Here is a 25600-nt window from a genome sequence, read left to right on the forward strand (position 1 = left end):
AATAAAAATGATGGTTAGACAAAGAATCGAAAGAATGGGAGCAAGAGGACGATAGGGATGGAGCGAAAGGTAGCCGAGATCATTGAGTAAGTGGTATGCAAAGGAAAGGCGGCGAGCTGGCAGAAATGTTAGCACACCGTGCGAACTGCTTCGCGGTATTTCGTCTGCCACTGCGTTCTGAGTTCAAATTCCGCCGAGGTCGACTTTGCCTTTCATCCTTTCTGGGTCGATAAATTAAGTACCAGTTACGCACTGGGATCGATATAATCGACTTAATCCGTTTGTCTGTTCTTGTTTGTCCCCTCTGTGTTTGTAGCCCCTTGTGGGCAGTAAAAGAAATAGGTATGCAAAGGAAAGGGACAAAGGAATGAAATGCTGAGCGTCAGAGACTGGATAATTGAGAAAGAGAAGGAAAGAGAAGGAGAGGGTAAAGAAAGGCAACGATGTGGAATAAAGAAAAAACGAACTGAGGGAAGATAAAAAAAAAAAGGCGAAAGACAGAAAGGAATATTAAAAGGGAAGGACAGAGAATGAACAAAAGAAAAAAAGAGTGAAAAGAGAAAAAGTGAAGAACGAAGAAGAGATAAGTAGAGAAAAAGAGAGGGATATAGAGAAGGAGAGAGAATAAGAGAGAAAGGGAGGAAGGGAGAAGTGGAGAAAGACGAGAGAGAGGTGTGAGAAGATAAGGCAGGTTGCACTTTGAAAATTTCTTGGTAAATGACTTTCAATAGCAAATAAATATAAACTATAAAGGCTTGTGATGCCATTTGACTTCCATAGATCTGGTAAGGAGGTGTAGGTATCGTTTAAGATAATCAAGTTTTTTATTATTGTTATAATAAGCCTCACGCAATAAAAAATAAGCCCAGAAGGCTAATGCTTTGACAGCTGAACTCGTGTGAGCTGGACTGTTCATTAACGATCTTTAACTTTCAGTTAGAGAAGTGAATTAAGCAAAAGCACATACACTCACTCACACACGCTTATAGTACAAGCACCCTTCGTTGTGTCATGAGCAGAGTATAAACATATAGACGTGCTAACACTAAGCTCAGGACATCGATTTACAATGCACAGCTATAAACCAACAAAGACATATAATCTAAACTTATTCATTTAAATATATTTATGAAGGCCTACTTTTTGGTCTGAAAGAAAAAAAGAAAGAAAGAAAGAGAATAAAAGAAACATTCATTGAGTTGTCGAGATTCGCAGTTTGTAACGGATTATAACCGAAGTGACAAGTCACACCAGCAGCTAAAATAGTCTTTTGTTTTCAAAACGATTCTCATCTCTGCAATTGTTTAGAGGCTCACCACTACAAACATGTTTTCAGCTACCATTTCTAAAATTGTGAATGAACTTGGAAGGGACACTCTTCATGCCACCCCGAGTATAGACGAAGCACAGAAAATTAAGTTGTACAATATTGTTATCAAACATAAAAAGAAACATTTTTGGCAGGCTGACTACCGACTGGAACCCCTGTCCTCCGGTATTGAAACTCTTTTGAAAACTTCAGAATCCAAATCTCCAGATACTCTGCAGTCAATTACCAGGAAGAGGGAACTTGGTGATTACACTTTCCAAGTGTCCACCAATGCGAAGGGTTTACTTGGTATTGAAGTCTGCGCAAATGGTGTTGATATAGATGGGGATGATACGACTACAAGAAGCATAAATACGGCCAAACTGGAGAAGCTTTACGTTACGGAGTATGAACTGGAGGAAGCCTTACACAATAGGTAAAACGGTTTTTCTTTTATTTTTATAAAACCTCTAAAAATTTCCCCCTTAAAGTAAGTCTGTATATAACCAACGCATAATGAATTATTTGTAATATATTTACTACTTAAAGGCGAGTTAACGAAGCTTCCTTTATGTGGTCGCTCTATTTGTTGGAAATAGCAGCCAAATTTCTTTTAATTTATACTTTTCCGTTTCAGTTAATGAATAAAATAGATAAAAATGAAAAACTAGCGGATAATGTTGTTTAAAACACTGTTTTTAAACACGATAGGATACGTATGGCTCAAGCCCTTTGCGCATAGGTTGTATTCAACCTATCATCACTAAAATAGGAGGTGACGGGCACACGACTACACAAGGGGTACACTTGTGTAGATATACAATCTGAAACCATTTATATTCCCGCTAAATGTTGCAAGATAACCAGAAGGCGGGATGTCTCCCCACTTTTTTTGTATGTGTGTGTATTAATTCTGGGCTTATCGCTTGCTTAAAAAATTAATATACACGTACAACTGCTGCTTAAAGTTACGACATTATAATCTGGGTAACCCGATTTGGCTGGTTTTTCTATTGAATATATTCCCTATTGTGAAAAGATTCGTATCTGTATCTTTTACAAAGTCCTTATTAAAATTAATTAATTCATCAATGAAACTTGACGCAGTACAGTGGAACTGTAGTCGGTTATCTAATAATAAACAGGTGTGAGTTAAGATGCAAACACTGTCAGTCGTAGGCTGCATCACTTTCTACGCATATTTGTTTACTCTCTCGTTATCTTTGTTTTTAATATATACAAACAGAAAAAAAAATAACTAACAAAATAAAACAAACTGATTTTATATTCATTGTTCTTTCATTATATAAAAAAAAGCAAACTTTGAGTTCAGCAGTCGACTTTCACTTTGTTTATCACCAGAAAGCAAACTTTCTTAAATGGAAAATAAGTTGGCCGTTTTCACATAAACACATACACACACAAATATACATACGTGCATACACATAAACACGTAGCTACAAAAAAACAAAAAAAAACATAAGCCATTCTTGAAGACAAAAAAGATATGTATATGTATTTATGTATGTGTGCGAGTGTGTGTTCGACTGTTCAACTCGCTCGTGGACATGACAGACAATGGATGTACGTACGTGTGTATGTGAGTGAGCATGTTTCACTATTTAGCTCGCTCGCGGATCTCTCATGTTTATGGATTTTTCGTGTATGTATGGATATTGGCATACACACACACACACACATATTTATAAATGGCTATACACTGCTGGGAACACTTTAAAAAGAGAGAGGAAAATAGTGTATTGTCTGATGTTTAAAACGTTTAACATTTACAGATAAACTACAGCTTGAAACGTATTGAAATTACAAAAAGAAGAAAAAAAAACATTCTAAATTTTTATTAATGTAATTAATTAACTTCAAACCCGGCGAAGGTAAAGAATACGCACACTCGGTGGTTAGGGTTAGGGTTACGCCGAAACCAGGTGGTGTGCGTATTCTTTACCTCTTTTCCAGAGAAAATACATAGAATCGGCAATTATCAAGAACACCAGAGACAATAAGGTGGAGCTGTACGACAGTCACTCATCCCTCACCAGCAATAAACTGTTTGGGTGTGTGCGTGTTTCAAGAATCGCAAATGATGATTCCGAGAAAAAAAGAATAAGAACAAAAAAACAAAACAAAACAAAACACGCCCTTTCTATTTCTTTTCAGTTTTGTTTGTCTTTAGAAAAATTATCAACTCTGATTCTTTAAAATATGTAGAATGTTTTAAAGCATCAATCTAAAATAGTTGGGGTGGGAGGAGTTATTGTCAAAACTCCAAAATTATGGGAGACTGGGGGGGGGGGCAATAACACCCCCCCCACCGCCTATCCCCTTTCAACATTTTTTTGTAGACTCATCTATGACATTTAAAACACACATCTGAAGAAATTATGGCCTTTAGCGAACTAAATAATTTGCCATTCCATTCTATCAGAATGCATATTTTTGCATTTGCAGAGACATTAGTCACCTTATTTTCTGTTTCGAAGGTTAAATTCTGGAATATATTTTATTATTCTAAGCCTGTTTATAATGCGAGTGTGTGTGTGTGTGTGTGTGTGTGTGTGTGTGTGTGTGTGTGTGTCTATATATGTGAGCTTACCTATACAGGTGTGCCCCTTGACTTTGTTTCCTCATAACCTAAAGAAAAATGGATTTTTTTAGATGAAATTTTCTGCGAACATGCTTCAGGTGATGTAGATTCCGATTACATCGGAATTGGTTGTGAGGTTTCGGAAAATTCTCATGTGTCGGCTTTGTTTCTTTATAACTTCCAGAAAATTTGATATTTTTTAATGAAATGTTTCAGATGGTGTAAATTACGACTGTCAGAATTTAAGGTGAAAAGAAAAGAAAAAGAAAATCGATCTGTTCGTTCACATTCACATATCACATATATCTACAAAATGAAATTTGAAATTACGACAAAAATTATGATGTCAGTATATGTGTCGTGTTCATCATTTTTCTTTTCGCATCGTAACCTTACAGATTCTGAAAAGGTGTTTTTAGAAAATTAAAAAGAAAAAAACAAACAAATAAAAACACTATTTTCCCGGAAGTTATGAGGAAACAAAAGCGATTCGTAAGAATTTTTTGAAACTCCTCTCCCCACCCTCGGAATATATTTTTCAAAACAAATTCCGTTGTGGTCGGAATCTATGCCATCTAAAGCGAATGTGTAGAAAGTTTCACCAGAAAACATCCATTTTCCACGAAAGTTATGAGGAAACAAACCAGGGACAGACTTGTGTGCCATAAAAGGCAATCTTTGAAGTCAGCAATCCACTTTCATTTTGTCAACAGTATTTCTCCTGCTTTTCGTTTACCACGAATTCTTCGGGGAGTGGGGGTGGAGAGTGTGATTGAATCAGATTTAGATTTTGTTAACCAAAATCCTAATAAGTAGGAAGGTAGATAAAACACAAACCCCTTCAGGTAGATGGCCCTGCTCAGTATGTAGAAAAGGAGTAGGTAGTAACTCTATAAGATGTACCCGGTGCAAGCTATGGACACATAAGAGGTGCAGCAACATCAAAGGCAGGTTAACTAGCAAGTTAGTTTTTGTTTGTGGCAGATGTTCAGGTGCAATAAAGACTGTAAGCAAACAGGAAACAACTTCTATCTCATTCCAGGGTGAAAAACTAGAGGTAGTCGATAGCTTCCGCTATCTGGGCGACCAAGTTACTAGTGGGGGTAGTAGTGGGGGTGGGTGCGCTGAAAGTGTAGCTGCTAGAATAAGAATAACCTGGGCAAAGTTTAGAGAGTTCTTACCCCTGCTGGCGACAAAGGGACTCTCACTCAGAGTAAAAGGCAGACTGTATGACGCATGCGTACGAACAGCCATGCTACATGGCAGTGAAACATGGGCTGTAACTGCTGAGGACATACGTAAGCTCGCAAGGAATGAAGCCAGTATGCTCCGTTGGATGTGTAATGTCAATGTGAATACCCGTCAGAGTGTAAGTATCTTGAGAGAAAAGCTGAACATTAGAAGCATCAGTTGTGGTGTGCAAGAGAGACGATTGCGCTGGTATGGACATGTGGTGAGAATGGATGAGGATAGCTGCGTGAAAAAGTGCCACACCCTAACAGTTGAGGGAACCCGTGGAAGAGGTAGGCCCAAGAAGACCTGGGCTGAGGTGGTGAGGCAAGACCTTCGTACATTGGGCCTCACCGAGGCGATGACTACTGACCGAGACCTTTGGAAATGTGCTGTGTGTGAGAAGACCCGGTAAGCCAAGTAAGATCGTTGCCAGTGCCCCTGGACTGGCTCTTGTGCAGGTGGCACATGAGATGCACCATTTTGAGCGTGGCCGTTGCCAGTACCGCCTGACTGGCTCCCGTAGGATTTTCGAGTGAGATCGTTGCCAGTGCCCCTGGACTGGCTTGTGCGGGTGGCACATAAAAGACACCATTTCGAGCGTGGCCGTTTTCGTGTGGGTGACACGTAAAAGCACCCACTACACTCTCTTAGTGGTTGGCGTTAGGAAGGGCATCCAGCTGTAGAAACTCTGCCAAATTAGATTGGAGCCTGGTGTTGCCATCCGGTTTCACCAGTCCTCAGTCAAATCGTCCAACCCATGCTAGCATGGAAAGCGGACGTTAAACGATGATGATGATGATGATGATTGTTGTGTAGTTTAAGAGGAATTAAAAAAATTTAATGATTCCACCTAAAAAAAGAAAAAAGACAAAATCACTTGATCAGGTATTTGTTGCTTTGTAACTTTTTAGTCAACTTTTAGCTTTCAGTTTGTCTATGACCACTAATTAAACATCCAAGCTGCTTCCATTGCAGACGAGTGTATATGCATTCATCATCATCATCATCATCATCGTTTAACGTTCACTTTCCATGCTAGCATGGGTTGGACGATTTGACTGAGGACTGGTGAAACCAGATGGCTACACCAGGCTCCAATCTGATCTGGCAGAGTTTCTACAGCAGGATGCCCTTCCTAACGCCAACCACTCCGAGAGTGTAGTGGGTGCTTTTACATGCCATCAGCGCAAGGGCCAGTCAGGCGGTACTGGCAACGGCTACGCTCGAAATGGTGTATTTTACATGTCACCTGCGCAGGAGCCAGTCCAGCAGCACTGGCAGCGATCTCACTCGAATGTCTTTACATGTGCCACCGGCACAAGTGTCAGGAAGGCGACTCTGGGCACAGGTGCCATAAGAAGTTTTGAAGAAACAGTCCTGAAGTTGGAGAGAACATTAAACTAATTAAACACGCGTACACACACACACACACACACACTTGCATATAAATAGTTGATCACTGCTAGGAACACATTTAAATTAGAGAGGTATTTAGGAAAAGAGTGTTTCGTCTGATCTTTAAAACGTTTAACATTAACAAATCCACCCCCCGCCACCTTCCTCTGTTGTTGAAACAAATTAAAAAAAAAAGATTTCTGAAATTTCATTAATATAATTAATTAATCTTAGACCCTACTCATAACTTTTCTAGAGAATTTACATAAAATCGGAAATTATCTAGAGCGCCGAAGGCAAGGGTGGGGTGGGTGGGGTATCTTTGCCCCATTTATTCCATTTCTTTTCAGTTTTGTCCTTTGAAAAGTTTTCAAGTGTCTCTTTTAAAAATCTGAGACTCTGATTCTTCAGAATATGTAGAATGTTTTAAAACATCAATCTCAAAAAAAAAAAAAAAAAAAGCAAGCAAAATAATATTTAAAACTATAAAGTACATGAAAGGGTGGGTGGGTGGGGGACCACTCTGTGCTGTTTCGTTTGTTTGAGGTCTGAGATTCTCTGCGACTGTCGCAGGCACCACCAATGTTGGAAGTTCTCAGCCTTATCATTAATGGTGCCAAACAGAGTATTACTGTTTTGATTGATGACTGATGAAGAATTAGGGACCCTCTCTATCTGTCGCCTGTTTGGTCTTACTCTCAATACACTTTTCTTTTATTCGTTTCAGTCATTTGACTGTGGCCATGCTGGAGCACCACCTTTAGTCGAGAAAATCGACCCCAGGCCTTATTCTTTGTAAGCCTAGTACTTATTCTATCGGTTTCTCTTGCCGAGCCACTAAGTTATGGGAACGTTAACAAACTAACATCAGTTGTCAAGTGATGGTGGTGGTGGGAGATAAACACACACAGAAACACACACACACAAACACATATATACATGATGGGCTTCTTTCAGTTTCCGTCTACTAAATCCACTCCCAAGGCTTTGGTTGGCCCGAGGCTATAGTAGAAGACACTTGCCCAAGGTGCCACACAGTGGGACTGAACCCAGAACCATGTGGTTGGTAAGCAAGTCACTTACCGCACAGCCACTCCTGTGCCTGTAAATACACATCCGTATTTATCTGTTGTTGTTTATTTACAATGTATTTTTTTGTTGATTAAGTTATGGTACACATGCACACCTGACTTTTCTAACAGTAAGTAAACCCCACTCTGTCCCCTTCTGTCCCGTTCTAAAGACTTTATTTTCCTGAGATTTCGATTTTTCAAAATATGCAGAATTTCCAAAACATGAAAAAAAAAATGTGGAAAAATAGTGGAAACTGTAAAATTGTGAAACTGGGGGTAAATAGATTTTATGTTCTCTTATGCTACAATGTAGTGGAGTAGAATACATTGAAATCACAGGTTATATTGCTATTCTTTAAATAATTCTTCATCTTTCTATTTCAAATCTTGCATCAGTGAATAGAAAGAAAGAAAAAAAAGGATGTGATTTGGTTCTTTATAATGTTGATGATGTTTATTTTGTTTTCTTAAGGAATGTCGTTAGAGTCTTAATTGCTAATCTTTAATAAAGTTATCCTCAGGTTTTGCCCATTAGCAAAAAAAAAAACTTGTTTAAATTAATTTTGTTAGTTGGACCATTTTAATATTTACTGATAAAATATTTGGTGCTACTTCAGTGTGCAGTCTACTGCAGCATCTGTAGTCTAAATTGTGAAATGACCTGATCTGGATTAGGGTTTAGAATTAGGGTTAGGGTTAGACTGCATGCTAAAGTAGCACTGATTATTTTTTCCTTTTGATTAATTAATTGCAAAAATATATAATTTCTAAACTAATTTGTGTGAGGCACAGATGTGGCTGTGTGGTAAGTAGCTTGTTTACCAACCACATGGTTCCAGGTTCAGTCCCACTGCATGGCACCTTGGGCAAGTGTCTTCTGCTATAGCCTTGGGCTGACCAAAGCCTTGTGAGTGGATTTGGCAGATGGAAACTGAAAGAAGCCCATCGTATATATATATATATATGTATGTATATGTTTGTGTGTCTGTGTTTGCCCCCCCCCCCATTGCTTGATAACTGATGTTGGTTTGTTGATGTCCCCGTAAATTAGCGGTTTGGCAAAAGAGACCAATAGACTAAGTAGTAGGCTTCACAAAGAATAAGTCTCGGGGTCGATTTGTTTGACTAAAGGTGGTGCTCCAGCATGGCCGCAGTCAAGTGACTGAAACCAAGCAAATAAAAGACCATATTGAAAGTGGAACATGACTAAGCAAAACCTGGTAGAATTCCAAGTCTTGCGCTGATCCTTCATTTAAAATTATTTGTTTTTTTTATTTCAACCCTGTTTTTTTTTCTGTGTGTGTTCTTTCAGAGACACTGATTAATTACATATTTTCTTTCATATTGTACTAGCTTCAGTCATTAGATGGCGCCCATGCTGGGGCACCACCTTGAAAAACATTTTTAGTCGAATGAATCGACCCCAGGGCGTTCTCTTTTTAAAGCCTGGTATTTATTCTGTTATTCTCTTTTGCCAAACTAGTAAGTTACAAGGATGTAAACAAACCAACAATGGTTGTCCAGTGGTGATGGAAGACAAACATAGATGTAAAGATACACACACACACACACACACATACAACGGGCTTCTTTCAGTTTCTCTCCACCATATCCACTGACAAGGCTTTGGTTGGTCCAAGGTTATAGCAGAAGACACTTGCCCAAGGTGCCACATAGCGGGGCTGTACCAGGAACCATGTGATTAGGAAAAAATGTTTTTAATTTAAAAAAAAAAATGTTTTTAATTTTTTTATTAAGTAAAAGAAATGATAGAAAAACATCAAAAACATCTGACAATTATTTACCTCAATTTTTTTTTCAAGAATTTTACACACCTGTAGAGGTGTGATGGAAGTTCTTCAATTTACTGTATTACATATGTTAGACCTGACCATATTTGTATTCAGTTTGCAGAATATTCCTCTAAGATATTTTAATTCATTCATAGGCACAGGAGTGGCTCTGTGGTACCTTGCTTACCAACCACATAGTTCCAGGTTCAGTCCCACTGTGTGGCACCTTGGGAATGGATTTGGTAGGTGGAAACTGATAGAAGCCCATAATCATCATTGTTGTTGTTTAACGTCTGCTTTCCATGCTGGTATGGGTTGGAAGGTTTGACTGAGGACTGGCAAGCCAGAGGGCTGCACCAGGCTCCAATCTGATCTGGCAATGTTTCTACAGCTGGATGCCCTTCCTAAAGCCAACCACTCTGAGTGTAGTGGGTGCTTTTTTTATGTGTCACTGGCACAGGGGACAGAGGGGGCTGGCATTGACCACGTTTGGATGGTACTTTTTACGTGCCACCGGCAGGGGGACCACATCTACAATTTCCATTTGATTGTGATTTGATTTCATTTGATGTTGTTGTACTTGATTCAGTAGGCCTCCTCAAGCATGGCATGTTGCCCTACGATCCAAGGTGCTTTTTGAGTTGGCTGCTTATTCACGTTTCATGAATTTAAAATCAAGGGTGGGAAGAACCCTGCCCATGGGCACAATTGTACCTGTGAGCCCATTTTAATGCACCCGTAAGCTGATGTACTCCTAGGTACAAAATATAGTAAGTTTTTCAGTTATGAAATTTACACAATACTCATATTCCTATTTGCGACATCGGTCACATTTCCACAATGACTTAAAACAGTCAGACTCAAACAGAAAATTATCCGCTAACTGTCATCTGTAAAATATAGAAACCCCATAAGTAATATAAACGTCCTCAATTCAGTGGCAGCGTTAATGAAGATGTTACACATTAATTTAATGTGCTAAACTTCTCTTTATTAATGTATATCAAATTATACATAGGCGCAGGAGTGGCTGTGTGGTAAGTAGCTTGCTTACCAACCACATGGTTCTGGGTTCAGTCAAACTGCATGGCACCTTGGGCAAGTGTCTTCTGCTATAGCCTCGGGCCGACCAAAGCCTTGAGAGTGGATTTGGTAGACGGAAACTGAAAGAAGCCCGTCGTATATATGTATATATATATATATATGTGTGTGTGTTTGTATGTTTGTGTTTGTCCCCCCACCAAGATTTACACAGATATGAGTTAGAACTTGTGATCCGCCCACGGCCCTTTTGCTTTGGAAATATTTGCCTGCCACACCAAATAGTTTCTCCACCCCTGATTTAAACGAATAAAGGCTAAATCTTCTGGATAGGATCCAAATTTTTTGCAGCTAAAACTCCCAGGTAATCTAATATTTCTTCCCAACAATTAGTTAAATTGCTGCACATAAAAGACTAACTCTAGTTATCAAATCGACAACATGTGTGCATCATGAACCAAGGGAATGACTAACTGGCAACCTGTTGTTGTTTTACTCCAAGTCCATACTGATTGGGCAAAAGACATATAAGCCATAATCATCCTATTTTTGGAATGGGTTACCACACAGTATTATAATGAGTGTCTATATTTTTTAAAGGGCGTAGAGAGTGATTTGAGCCAGATTTAGCTGTTGTTTCTAGCAGCTTTAACAACCACATAAAGGCTATGTTGTTAGCTGAATAGAAAGGCAGGCCACTTTATATCTATCCACTTGGCCTTTCTATATGGCAATACACCCTGATACTTTATGACACATTGTGACTCATGGTTGACAGCATTAAAAGCAACATTCTTAAAACATTTGTCAGTTTATTCTGAACTTGAAAAATCCATTGAAATTATGTACTTTTTACAAACTGATATTTGTTAAGGTGTATCTGGCTACAAGTATCCACCCGTCCATCCATCCAACCACCCAAACCCACCCACCAACCCATCCATCCATCCATCCATCCAGCCAGCCAGCCAGCCAGCCAGCCAGCCATTATATATAATTTAATAACAGTTTGATAGAGTTCCTTAGGCTTGTTGAATGAACCGTTTCCATTGAGATGTTGGTGCCATGTAAAAGTGTTGGTGCCAGTGCCACCTAAAAGCACCCATGCTGGTGCCACCTAAAAGCACCCATGCTGGTGCCACATAAAAGTGCCATGTAAAAGTGCCCTTGTTAGTGTCACGTAAAACCTGCCATGCTGGTGCCATGTAAAAAAACACCCAGCTCACTCTGTAGAGTGGTTGGCTCTAGGAAGAGCATCCAGCCACAGAAACCATGCCAAAACAGAGTATGGAACCCAGGCAGTTCTCCAGCTCTTGCCAGCTCTTGCCAAACCGTCCAACCCATGCCAGCATGGAAAACAGATGTTAAATGATGATGATGACCATGATGATACTTGATGAGGTACATTTACTCTCCAAGCCTCTGATACGCTTAGTCACATAGAACTGAGTCAAACTGTTATTAAATGATGTTGATAATGATGATGATCGTTTAAGATCCGCTTTCCATGCTGGCATGGGTTGGATGGTTTGACTGAGGGCTGGCGAGCCAGGAGGCTGCACCAGGCTCCAATCTGATCTGGCAAGGTTTCTACATCTGGATGCCCTTCCTAACGCCAACCACTCTGAGAGTGTAGTGATTGATTTTTACGTGCCACCAGCATGGGAGCCAGTCAGGTGCCACTGGCATCAACCATGCTTGAATGGTGCTTTTTATGTGCCACCGACATGGGCATCGACCACGCTTGAATGGTGCTTTTTGCATGCCACCGGCACGAGGGCCAGTCAGGCGGCACTGGCAACATACGTACAAATTGTGTTGGGTGCCATTTCCTTTCATTTGTCCACTCACTTGTGTGTGTGTGTGTGTGTGTGTGTGTGTGTGTGTGTGTGTGTGTGTGTGTGTGTGTGTGTGTGTGTGTGTGTGTGCATTGCCTGGGAAGATCCTTAGCGTTGTAGGTAGTTTCTGTTATCTGTGTGATGTAATTAGCAGTGGAAGACAATGTTCTGCAAATATACTTATTTGAATAAGAACTTGAATAGGATGGAGAAAGTTCAAGAAATTATTAGCTCTGTTAGTAACAAAAGATTTCTTCTTGAGAGTGTGCGTACGCTCACATTTTTGCGGATGCTTGTATGAGTGAGTGTACTCGCGCCATGCAGCTTGCTCGAGGGCGTTTATGCATCCATATTTGTTAACGGTTATTTTTAATACTTTTCTCGCAGGATTGCATGTTCGTTTCTCTTTTTGCCATCTGGGATTTTATTTTTGATCTTCTATATAAATGAAGATATTTCCTCCGTTTGGTTGCTTTTCTCTCTACAAAACATATATATACGAGGGTGAGTCAAAAAGTAATGCCATTTTGTTTAGGACAGGTATAATTACCAACACAGGAACATGTATCATACATCAAAATGAAGGTGGTCCTCTGTGGATCACATCCCTACTTCTCAACATAGTCACCGTTTCTCTCAATAGCAATGTTCCACCTTCGAATGAGAGCATGTATCCCTGCCCCGTAAAATTCTGTTGACTGTTCTTTGAGACACCTCTTCACTACAGTCTTCACTTTCTCATCACTGGAATAATGTTTACCTCTCAAATGCTCTTTTATGGGGCCAAAGAGATGATAGTCCATGACGATGAAGTGAAAACTGTAGTGAAGAAGTGTCTCAAAGAACAGTCAACAGAATTTTACGGGGCAGAGATACATGCTCTCATTCGAAAGTGGAACATTGCTACGGAGAGAAACGGTGACTATGTTGAGAAGTAGGGATGTGATCCACAGAGGACCACCTTCATTTTGATGTATGATACATGTTCCTGTGTTGGTAATTATACCTGTCCTAAACAAAATGGCATTACTTTTTGACTCAACCTCATATATATATATATGTCAATTTCATATATCTGAAAAAGTCGAGAGGTTATGTGTCTTCAGCCATTTGAGTCTGACAAGTTGCCTGTACCGCTAAACACTTTTCAGGTGTGAAACCAATGGTCACTCTCTGACCAGCCATAACAATCAACTTCCTAAAATATGTGACATGTAAAAAGCACCATTCGATGACAGTGCCGGTGGCACGTAAAAAGTACCATTCGAGCATGGCTGATGCCAGTGCCACCTGACTGGCTCCCATGCCAGTGGCACATAAAAAGCACCCACTACACTCTTGGAGTGGTTGGCGTTGGGAAGGGCATCCAGCTGTTGAAACCTTGCCAGATTAAATTGGAGCCTGGTGCAGCCTTCTGGTTTTCCAGACCTCAGTCGAACTGTCCAACTCATGCCAGCATGGAAAGTGGACGTTAAACAATGATGATGATGATATATCATCATCATCGTCGTTTAACGTCCGCTTTCCATGCTAGCATGGGTTGGACGATTTGACTGAGGACTGGTGAAACCGGATGGCAACACCAGGCTCCAATCTAAATTTGGCAGAGTTTCTACAGCTGGATGCCCTTCCTAACACCAACCACTCAGAGAGTGGTGATGCAAATAGGAAAAATAGAATTCAAAGCACGAGTATATTATGTATTTTTACTAATATTTAACCGGAGCAACAGAGTGACTCAAGGGCCGGGAGTTTCATGCGTTAGCACTCACCCAATTAGTTACGGATTGAGGAATCATGAATTTATATAGCAGCAATAATATTATTTCCCTGGATAGTTCTTGAATGAATTGTAAAAAGAATTCCAATGTCATGGGGATAATTCATATTTTCCAAATAGTTTTCCCATTATGCCATTCAAGAAGTAACTAAATAAATAAACAAACAAATAAGGAAAAATTTGTGTGTGTATGTATATATTTGCAGTCACACATTCTCTAACATACACATTCACAATGTAGGTACATTAACATACACATATGCATGCGTTGGGAAAAGTGGTTAGTCATGTTGTTATTGTTGTGGAAGTGGGTGGGGGAGGTAAACCAAAAGTGGAACAATTTTGCAGGCACACACTCGTATATGTACGTACAGGTATGGATGTAGATATACACGCGTACACACACACAAACCCGCACATGTGTGGACAGGCACAAAAACATATATATACATATGTGGCTGTGTGGTAAAAAGCTTGCTTCCAAACCACATGGTTTCGGGTTCAGTCTCACTGTGTGGCACCTTGGGCAAGTGTTTCTACTATAGCATAATTTCTCTTGAACTCATAGATTTAAATTCTTCAATCCACACAATGTCTAGGGTCAGCTACTCCTGCTTTGGCAATATCACTTCAAAGTACAAATACACCCCTACTTAAGCTCTGACCCACATCCCAATCTGTAACTGCCAAAATTCTGCCAATTGTCCTCTGAGAGGATCTTGATTTTCAAAGACTGTTGTCTATAGAGCTACTCTAACACCATCTGATGGCATCAGAAGACACTACATCAGGTATAACAACCAATAACTTTAAAGGATGGTATACACAGCACATGCACTCCTTCAGGTTCAGTGATAAGGAAACTCTACCTTGCTGTCTCACTTCATCAGGGGACTCCATGATCATCAAATGGACTATTCTTGACAGGGCTTCTCCTTACTCACTTGGAGCTTGCAATTTCCAACTCTTGTGGTACTGTCCCACCCATGCTAGCATGGAACACGGACATTAAGTGATGATGATGATGTCTCCATGAGTGACTACACACACTTCATGAAACCACAGTATTCACAAATAGAAAGAATGAACTATCTTATTGTTACTTTACAGTGGGCTTCATACAGTTACTTTCTCTCCCAAATTCACTCATAAAACATTGGTTGGCCTGGGACTACGATAGAAGACACTCAATGGGGCTGCACAGTGGGATTGAACCCTGACCTGTGTGGTTGGAAAGCAACCTTTTTCAATGCACAACTTAAGGAGACCAAAATCTTAAGAAGATGCAATATGAATTAGTATAGGAAAGCAGTGAGCTGGCAGAACTGTTAGTACGCTGGGCGAAATGCTTAGCGGTATTTTGTCTGTCTTTACGTTCTGAGTTCAAATTCTGCCGAGGTCCACTTCGCCTTTCATCCTTTCAGGGTCAATAGATTTAGTACCAGTTGCGTATTGAGGTCAATCTAATCAACTGGCCCCTTCCCCCGAAATTCTGGGCCTTGTGCCTAGAGTATGAATTAGTATAGGTAATAATAGAGTGAACAGCTTTATTATTTGAAGAGAATCTCTGCCTTTGAAGCTCTTTGGAATTGGTAAATACAGCTAAATTATTTCGGAATATTTCTTTGGGATTGAAATGTTTAAAAGAAATTTGACCCACAGTAGACAAAACTATTTCTCTACAAACTATAACATATTCTCTGGGGTGTTTGTTGTCACTCGAGTTGGTCGATGAAGATATAATACATTGACTGTGTGAATTATAACTGAAGCAAACTCGCAAATATTTATTGCTGGACATAAAGATATTTGTTGTTGGCTATTTACAATGTACAATATTAATAATTGTCAAATGGGAGGGAGAAAAAACTGGCCGGAAATTATAGAAAGCTATTTGTGTTACAACATGCAGTTGGTCCAAGAATATACAAAATCACCTGCACAAATCTCCATGGTGACAGAGAGAGATCCATTGGTTGTCTGTGCTCTGAGCTGACACACCAAATGGTTTTTATAGGAGATAAGAGGGTTTATTCTAGAACAATTGAGAAAACCATATCATGCCACAACCTCACACTGATTGGTCGATTTATAGACCAATCACATGAAACTATGCTGGTTCACTTGTGATGACTGGCTGAGTGTCTCTAGTAGTTAGGTTTCAAATCACCGCTACAACACGAAAGTATCAGAGAAAGAGTAATCATTGTCATTATATATTAGATTAAAACATACAAAATTCACTTCGTAGTCACTTACCACCATTGAAATGTACATGTCCACTTGCCATCTTTAATCTTTTACTAGTTAGTCATTGGACTGCGGCTATACTGGAGCACCACCTTGAAGGGTTTTAGTCAAATCAATTGACCTCGGCCCCCTTTATTTTGAAACCTGGTACTTCTGACTCTTTTTTTCTGAACTGCAAAGTTATGGGAACTCAGTAAACCAACACTGGTTGTGAAGAGTTGGGGTGGGGGACCAAGTATAAGCACAGAAACATACAGACAGACACACATGGGTGCATGTGACGGACTTCTTTTAGTTTTCATCTACAAAAATCCACTCACAAGGCATTGGTTGCTCTGAAGCTACATTAGAAGATATTTGCCCAAGGTACCACTCAGTGGTACTGAACCTGCTGCCATGTTGTTGGGAAGTAAAATTCTTACCACACATCCTAACACAGGATTGGAACGATTAATAATCCAGAGGTGCTAGGTCTGAACTAGATGTTGGGTGTGGCATCAGTTCAATTCCGTCAAGTTCCTGGGGTTTATTCCAGGTTGTTTGAGTGATGTGAGGTCTTGTGTTGTCTTGTTGTAGAAGAGCTTGCTTTCTATTAACCGATGCTGGATATTTTGCCGCACAATGGTATACATCTGCCCCAGCTGTTCAGGTTGGCATCAATGGTTCAACTAAACTCGTAACGAATCACCCCCTCATAATTCCACCCGACACTGAGCATCATCTTGCATTTGAAACACCCCATATTTGGCAACAGATTCCAGAAGCTGGCCTTTCCTTAACCACTGCTTATGCCTGTCAGGGTTGTGGGAAACTATCTCCCACGGATTATTATTTGTTCCATTCCATGGCTCACTTCTTGCACTCCTGATGCTCCATCAACCAAGAAGAGGTGGAAACTTGACGGACAAGAACTGGTACCGGACTGGGATCCAGAAACTGACTGAAAGGCGGCTTCAGACGGTGCAATGCTAGACTGCTTTTGTTGTCACTTGATGAACCTCCATGCTTCCTGAAATTCGCCAACACTACACCTGATATCCCTACCTCCATACGCATGCACACATGTATATCATGACACTCATACACTGTTCGCTTTCCTGATTTTCTACATAATTCTATCTACTGTACCTGCACCTTTGATGAGTTGTAATGCACCTGAGCACTATACACAATAATCTCATTATTATTATTATTATTATTATTATGATTATTTATTATAATAATAAAGCAAATAAGTTACCAAAAATATTGCAAAACTTTTTGACTCAACGCAGTATGTATGTGTAGAGGCTCAGGCATGGCAGAGTGGAAAGAAGTTTGCTTACCAACCACATGGTTCCGGGTTCAGTCCCACTGCATGACACCTTGGCTAAGTGTCTTCTGCTATAGCCTCAGGCCAATAAAAGCCTTGTGAGTGGATTTGGTAGACAGAAACTGAAAGAAGCCCATTATATGTGTGTGTGTGTGTGTGTGTGTGTGTGTGTGTGTGTGTGTGTTTGTGTGTGTGTGTGTGTGTGTGTGTGTGTGTGTGTGAGCTTGTGTGTGTGTGAGCTTGTGTGTTTGTGATTGTTTCCCACCACTGCTTGATGATCGGTGTTGGTGTGTTTACATCTCTGTAACTTAGCAGTTTGTCAAATAGAGGCTGATAGAATAAGTACCAGGCTTACAAAAAGTATGTACTTGGGTCGATTCATTTGATTAAAATTCTTCAAGGTGGTGCCCCAGCATGGCCACAATCTATTGACCGAGACAAAAAATAAAAGTTAAAAGATAGATATTGTGAGTGTGCGTGTGTCCGTGTTTATATTTGTGGTCGATGGAACCTCTGAGTGGTATTATTATGTCATCTGATGATTGTCAAGAAGCATCACCATCATACAAGCAATTCTTGTTTGTAGTCTTCCATGGAAAAACACGGCTGGCCATGGGAGATGCTACCCTCACCCGGGAAGAGGTGAGGGTCAGCAAATAGGAAGGGCATCCAGCAGTATGGAAAAGTGGACATTAAATGATGGTGGTGACAGTGATGATGATGACGGGGATGACAATGACGATGATGATGGTGATGATGATGACGATGACAGTGTATGCGTCTCTATGTATTGAAAGGTTTATGTGTGTGTGTGTGTGTGTGTGCGTATATATGAATGTCTGTACATGTATACTGAATTTCACTATCTCACTGTTTATGTGCACCATGATTTCAGCAAAAAATAGTCCACTGCAGGGATAAAATATATCAACTACTGATGTCTTCAACACAAATTCTTTTGCTTGAAATAACTTTTAGTTTTCTGGACCATGGAACCTTGAGACTGAAAAATGTATTTATCACAACAAAGAAATATTTTCCAGTCATTCATGAAAGGAAGACAATTAAGGAATTAAGCAAATGCCTTCATTTACTCGTTCACGAACAGGGACAAATATATCAATAGAGAAAGAAAGGGAGAAACCACATCATTTTAACCATTTTGCTACTGCATTTATTTTGAGATGCTCTGTGTTTCTTTCAATTAATTTTAAATATAACAAAGAATTTAGTAAAATAACTTAGTTATCATTAAGCTAGTGTTAGGAACATAAATTGTTACTAAGGTTTGGTGGAAGATTTTAATTCAAAACTTATGAAAACAAGACATTTGTACTTAGAGCCAGAACCGGTTTGAGCCAGGTTGATAACGAAAGGGTTAAGAATTGTTTCTCTATTATGTATTCTTTTGTTACCATAATTCTGTTGAGATGCTCTGTGTTTCTTTCAATTAATTTTAAATAAAAGGTTTGGAGGAAGATTTTAAAATTAAAAACTTATGAAAACAAAACATTTGTACTACAGAGCTGGGGCTGGTTTCAGCTGGGTTGGTAACGAAAGGGTTAATCTGCAACACATAAAAGGTCCAGTGGAATAATGATAGGGAAGTTGATAGGGAAAGTAGGTTTTGTATGTGGCTGACAGTGTTGGGGCAATAAACTTTAAGAGTGCATATGAAACAGATGCTTTCAGTTACCCAAAGATGGTCCCCAGAGGCAGTACATATTTCCTGTAACTGAGGTGACCTAATTTGCAGTGATGATGTGAAAGTCTGTCTGATGTCTACATGACAGAGAGATGTGGGTCACGCACGAAGAGGGTTTGTGAAAACTACAAAGGACTGAAGCAGACATGTTGCTCTGGATGTGCAGTGTCACCCATATCTACACCCATATTTACCATGAATTACCCCTTTCCCCTCTTCATTATTCACCTCCTCCCTACACTCATATCTCTCACTCTTGTAACCTCTCCCACTCTGGCTGATTCTTCTGCTCCCTTGCCCTCTTCTTCTGTTCCCTTTCTTGGTTATTTCCTGGCTCTTCATTGTCACCACATTTATCCCCCTTTCTGTCACCACTCCAACCCCCCCCCCCCACCAATCCATGTAAAACGTGAAGTAACCATTAATCTGTTCCACAGCCAACCTTTCCTCAATCCTCTCATCATACCCTAACCGTTCAACACATTGCTTAACCCCTTGCTTGCCATGAGCCCCGTTTGGGGATCTGCTAAAAACAGCCTCACTGCCAGTTGATCGTTGTATTTAAAGTGAATTGCTTACTCTTTTATTTGTTTCAGTCATTTGACTGCGGCCATGCTGGAGCACCACCTTTAGTCGAGCAAATCGATCCCAGGACTTATTCTTTGTAAGCCTAGTACTTATGCTATCGGTCTCTTTTGCCGAACCGCTAAGTTACGGAGATGTAAACACACCAGCATCGGTTGTCAAGCGATGGTGGGACACACACACACACACACACACACACACACACACACACACACACACACACACACATATATACATATATACGACAGGCTTCTTTCAGTTTCTGTCTACCAAATCCACTCACAAGGCTTTGGTCGGCCCAAGGCTACAATAGAAGACACTTGCCCAAGGTGCCATGCAGTGGGACTGAACCCGGAACCGTGTGGTTGGTAAGCAAGCTACTTACCACACAGCCACTCCTGCGCTTATGTGCATTGCATTTGCAGAGGTGTGTTTAACAATATTTAGTAGTTAAAGTCTGGCATTATTAACTCTGGTTAATTCTAGAGGACATTTTATATCATAAATTGGAGTTTTTGAACTACAAAATATTGACTGTTTTAAAGCCATTCTTTTTTGTATTTCCCATTTATATCATTCATTGATATTTCATATACATTCGCATTTGATATTATAGTTTAAAAAAAAACTGAAATGTTTATTATTGCAATTGAATAGAAAAGAATAAATATGCTTTTTTTTCAGTGATCTCCATTTGATACTTTTCGAAAAATTTATCATAATTTCCAAAATAATTCGCATATGAAGAAAATTTAAATACTATATATTAATTTAACTGCTAAGACACCTGGCAAAAAATATGAACAAAAAAATTGGGCATTTAATGGGTTAAAGCAACCCCTCTGTCTTCTGTCCCCCCCCCCCCCCACTCTCAAGCAAGGGGCTGTGTTTGTTTTATGAGTTGTAAGACAACTTCACTTGTACATTATTTACATTTGATGGATATTTGACCTCATCTTGTTTGTTGTTAACACAACCTTTCGGCTGATATACCCTCCAGCCTTCATCAGGTGTCTTGGGGAAATTTCAAACCTGGGTTCTCATTCCTAAGGTATTTTTCGATATTATTATGGTATATGGTGTAGTGGTTAATAGCGTGGGCTACTAACCCCAAGATTCTGAGTTCAATTCCAGGCAGTGACGTGAATAATAATAATAATAATAATAATAATAATAATTTCTTTATTGCCCACAGGGGACTAAACATAGAGGGGACAAACAAGGACAGACAAGGGGATTAAGTTGATTACATTGACCCCAGTGATTAACTGGTACTTATTTAATCGACCCCAAAAGGATGAAAGGCAAAGTTGACCTCTGTAGAATTTGAACTCAGAACGTAACAGCAGACGAAATACCACTAGGCATTTCACCTGGTGTACTAACATTTCTGCCAATAATAATAATAATATCGAAAAATACCTTAGGAACGAGGACCCAGGTTCAAAATTTCCCCAAGACACCTGATGAAGGCTGGAGGGTTATATCAGCCGAAACGTTGTGTTAACAACAAACAAGATGAGGGCAAATATCCGTCAAATGTAAATAATGTACATAATTCCTCATCTCTTAACTTTAAAATTGTATTAACTTCACTTGTGCTGGTACTGTAGAATAATCTCCTCCAATACACTCTGTAAAGTGGGTGGCATAAGGAAGGGTATCCATCTGTAGAAACCATGTGGAACTGAGGTACCGGAGCATGACATGGTTCTGTGACTCATTGGATGCAATCTGATCATCCAACTATCTGTACTGTTTAAAAAAAAATTTTTTTTTATAAGAACTGTTGTTGTTTCTTCATTTCCAAGGCCCCTTGAGAATGAAAATATTAACTGTGTCAGAAGTAGGTGTTTTGCAGGTCTAAAAGTGAAAGGGTTTTTATTTTAAGCCAGAAAACTGTTTTTATGGTTTATTTATTTTTTTTAATGTTTGCTTTATCATATTTATGAGTTTGATGATCTGCACAAGATAATGGTTTCCTTGGAAAAATGTATTTGCAATGATAAATTCTTTCGATTGAGACTTAGAATGCTTTCATATGTTTCCATCTGTACAGTGCTGGTCTTTAGTTTGCTTCTATCCTCATCACAACCACAACAAAGTTATTTGTACATTATTTACTATGGATGGACAGGTGTTCTCACTTTGTTTGCTGTTACCACAACGTTTCGGCTGGTGTATTCTCCAGCCTTCATCAGGTGTCCTGGTGGAATTTCTAACCCAACCCTTTATTCGACTAATGGGGGACACTGTTCTCATTCCTAAGGTATGTTGCTGATGTTTAAGAGCATGGGCTACTAACCCTTGGATTTTAAGTTCAATCCCAGGCAAGGACTTGGGGAATAATAATCAACAAAAAATAACCTCACCAAAACAGGAATACCTTAGGAATGAGAACAGTGTCCCCCATTAGTCAAATAAAGGATTCAGAATTTCACCAGGACACCTGATGATGGCTGGAGAGTAAATCAGCCAAAACGTAATAACAACAAACCAGATGAGGACACCTACCCATCCATGGTAAATAATGGACATAATTCCTCATCTCAAAAATATAGAATAGTATTAAAGTTATTTGTGATGAAGAAAGCCATCATTTTACAGAAAAATTATCTGTATTATCTTTTATGTGTTTCAGTTATTGCTCTGTGGCCATACTGGGGCATCACCTTGAAGAATTTTAGTCGAATGAATTGACTTTAGTACATTTTGTTTAAGCCTAGCACTTATTCTGTCAGTTTCTTTTACCAAACTGCTAAGTTATAAGGATGTAAACAAACCAACCCTGGTTGTCAGGCAGTTGTGGGGGATAAACACACACACACACACACACACACACACACACACACACACACACACACACACACACACACACACACACACACACACACACACACACTCAGATATGAGGAACTTCTTCCAGTTTTCTACCTACCAAATCTACTCAAGGCTTTGGTCAGCCCGATGCTATAGTAGAAGACACTTACCCAAGGTGTCACATAGTGGGACTGAACCCAGAACTGTGGTTGGGAAGCAAGCTTCTTACCCCACTGATACACCTCCATCTATTTCTTAATTATGAATTATGCAAACATTGTTATTTATTCTTTTACAAATCTTCATAGAATTTTCTTTGAAGAACCAGCTTTTACAGAAATATTTTTTTTTACCTTGTTTAAAAACAGTGGGGTCAGGGGTGATACCCCTGACCTCCACCCTGGACAAAGCAGTAAAATGAGAGAAAAAATGCTTAAAATGAAATTTGCGTTTATTTCTTTTACTGGCAGCTGTCAGACAATCTGATATGATGTCAACAACAAATATGAAATTATTGTGACATTTATTGTTGTATAAGACATACATTGAGGCACAAGTATGGCTGTGGGAAGAAGATTTTTTCGCAATCATAGGGTTCTGGGTTCAGTCCCACTGTGTGGCACCTTGGGCAATAGTCTTCTACTGTAACCCTTGGACAACCAAAGCTTTGTGAACGGATTTGGTAGATGGAAACTGAAAGAAGTCTGTATGTCTGTGTGTGTTTGTTCCCCACATCCCAGTGTCTTAGCAGTTTGGCAAAAGAGACCAACAAAATTAGTATCAGACCTAAAGAACAAAATAATACTGGGGTTGATTTGTTTGCCTATGAACCCGCTTTAATTCCTTTTTGACTTGGGCGGCCCCTCATAACCATTCCATGTTTGAAAGAATCCCGTTATATTTTTATAATTAAATATCGTTAGAAACTGTATAAAAATAATTGTTGAAATATATTTTATGTATTGTAGAAGTACAGTAATCACTCGACTATCGCAGGTGTTATGTCCCCTCCCCATGATAGCTGAAAATCAGCAAAGTACAAACAGTACTGTACTGTATATTTTTTCTATTATTTTTATAATTTGTCTATATTTTGTTATAAATGTAAAACAAGACCACGGAGGAATCGATGTAAGCTTAAATAATGAACCGCAATAGGTGAACCGCGATATGGCGAGGGATTGCTGTATAAACCAATTTGTTGCTGATAAATTTTAACAACAAAATTTTATAGAGACCCTCAAGGGTTATGCGCATCTCTAAGGGTTGTATGGACCCTGGTTGAGAACCACTGGAACAAACTCTTCAGGGTGGTGCCCCAGCATGGCCGCAGTCCAATGACTGAAACAAATAAAAGATAAGACATAGAGTGAATGTCAAAATTATCTTAAGCTTAATTTTCCACTCCATTTTCTCCATTATCAACAAGAGAGATTGCAATTCTGTGGAACTGGAGATCTTCAAGTAGTTCTGAAACTTTTCTTTTTCCATTGGAACACCAATCTATCATAGCCTCAAATACATGTTTGTATTACAAGAATGAAGTGAACCATATCATTGTATCTATTTACAGCTCAGTGGTCTGAGCCATCTAGAGTTAAATATCTTTTACTCTCCTATTCACTTTCCTTTGTTTTCCAACTGGGGCATCCATGTATCTACTCTACAGCATGACACCTATAGCTGTCCCCTCTATCCCTTAAATCTCTCAGCTAGCACAAAGCCATGCCCACTTGATATTACTTGCCCCGCCCAGTTGAGGGGGTTTTTGTTTTGCAAGGTACTTGGTGAACCTGTTGATGTTGGTGCCACATGAAAACAACTCCGTACACTCTGTAATGTGGCTGACATGAGGAAGGGCATCCAACCATAGGAACCATGCCAAAGCAGACAGATGTGGTCTGGTGCAGCTCCTGGACTTATCAGCTCCTGTCAAACTCTCCAGTCCATGCCAGTATGGAGAGCGGATGTTAAATGATGTTCATGTTTAGTATTGTTGCAATGTCTGATTGTTGCTGGAGTTAAGCTGGCCAATGAAGACATACTTGAGAAGTATGCATTGCCATTGCCAAAGTGGTTGGCTGTATTAACATTAAACAACGGCAATGATGATGATGATGATGATATTCTTGTCCATAATGGTGGATTTGTTTTCTGGTGAAATTTCTTGCAGTGAATTTTCCAGACATGTACCTTTATGCTACTTTTGTTCATTCATTTAATGGTGCCACTTGTGTGTCTGAAGGAATGGTTTCATAATTATAATTTATAGAAGCATAGGGTTATTTTGATAATTTACAAATCCTATCTTTCATCTTTCTTTTAACTTGTTTCATTCATTGGATTGTGGCCATGCTGGGGCACTGCCTTGAATTTTTAGGTTCTCAAAGTAGGCACTACTGCCCCCCGGTGGGCGTTGAGACGATCCATGTGGGAGCTAGTGAATTTATTATTATATTATCATAGTATTGTATACAAATTATATATTATATTAAATATCAAATGATTCAAAGTATAATAATATAAATTAGTAAAATATAAAATATTTATTTATACATAAGAGTAGAGGTGAGGGCACTGAGGGCATTATGTGGCCATAAGGGGTGGGGGGCATGGCCCAAAAAGTCTGAGAACCTCTGTTTTAGATGAACAAATCAACTCTGCTACATTATATTTTTGAAGTCTTGTCAGTCTCTTTTGCCAAACTCCTAAGTTACAGGGATGTAAACAAACCAATACTGGTTGTTAAGCAGACAAAACACAAAGACACACACATACATCTGTACACATACATGTATCTTCATCATCACCATGATCATGTCGATGATCATCCTTTTATGTCTGTCTTCCATGCTGGTATGGGT

The 25600-nt window shown here is 39.4% G+C and overlaps 1 protein-coding gene across 1 annotated transcript in view; it reads left to right on the forward strand.

Moving 5' to 3' along the window:
* The first annotated feature begins 865 nt into the window (after positions 1–865).
* LOC106884239 (pejvakin) overlaps positions 866–25600 on the forward strand; it is a 58743-nt gene continuing 34008 nt past the window's right edge. Inside the window, exon 1 of the mRNA XM_014935503.3 lies at positions 866–1745. Within this exon, the coding sequence (XP_014790989.2) occupies positions 1327–1745 (419 nt within the window). The 5' untranslated portion in view covers positions 866–1326. The remainder of the gene's footprint in view (positions 1746–25600) is intronic.

This window comes from Octopus bimaculoides, chromosome 2 (genome assembly GCF_046866305.1).
Source record: "Octopus bimaculoides isolate indiv1 chromosome 2, ASM4686630v1, whole genome shotgun sequence".
NCBI lineage: Eukaryota > Metazoa > Mollusca > Cephalopoda > Octopoda > Octopodidae > Octopus > Octopus bimaculoides.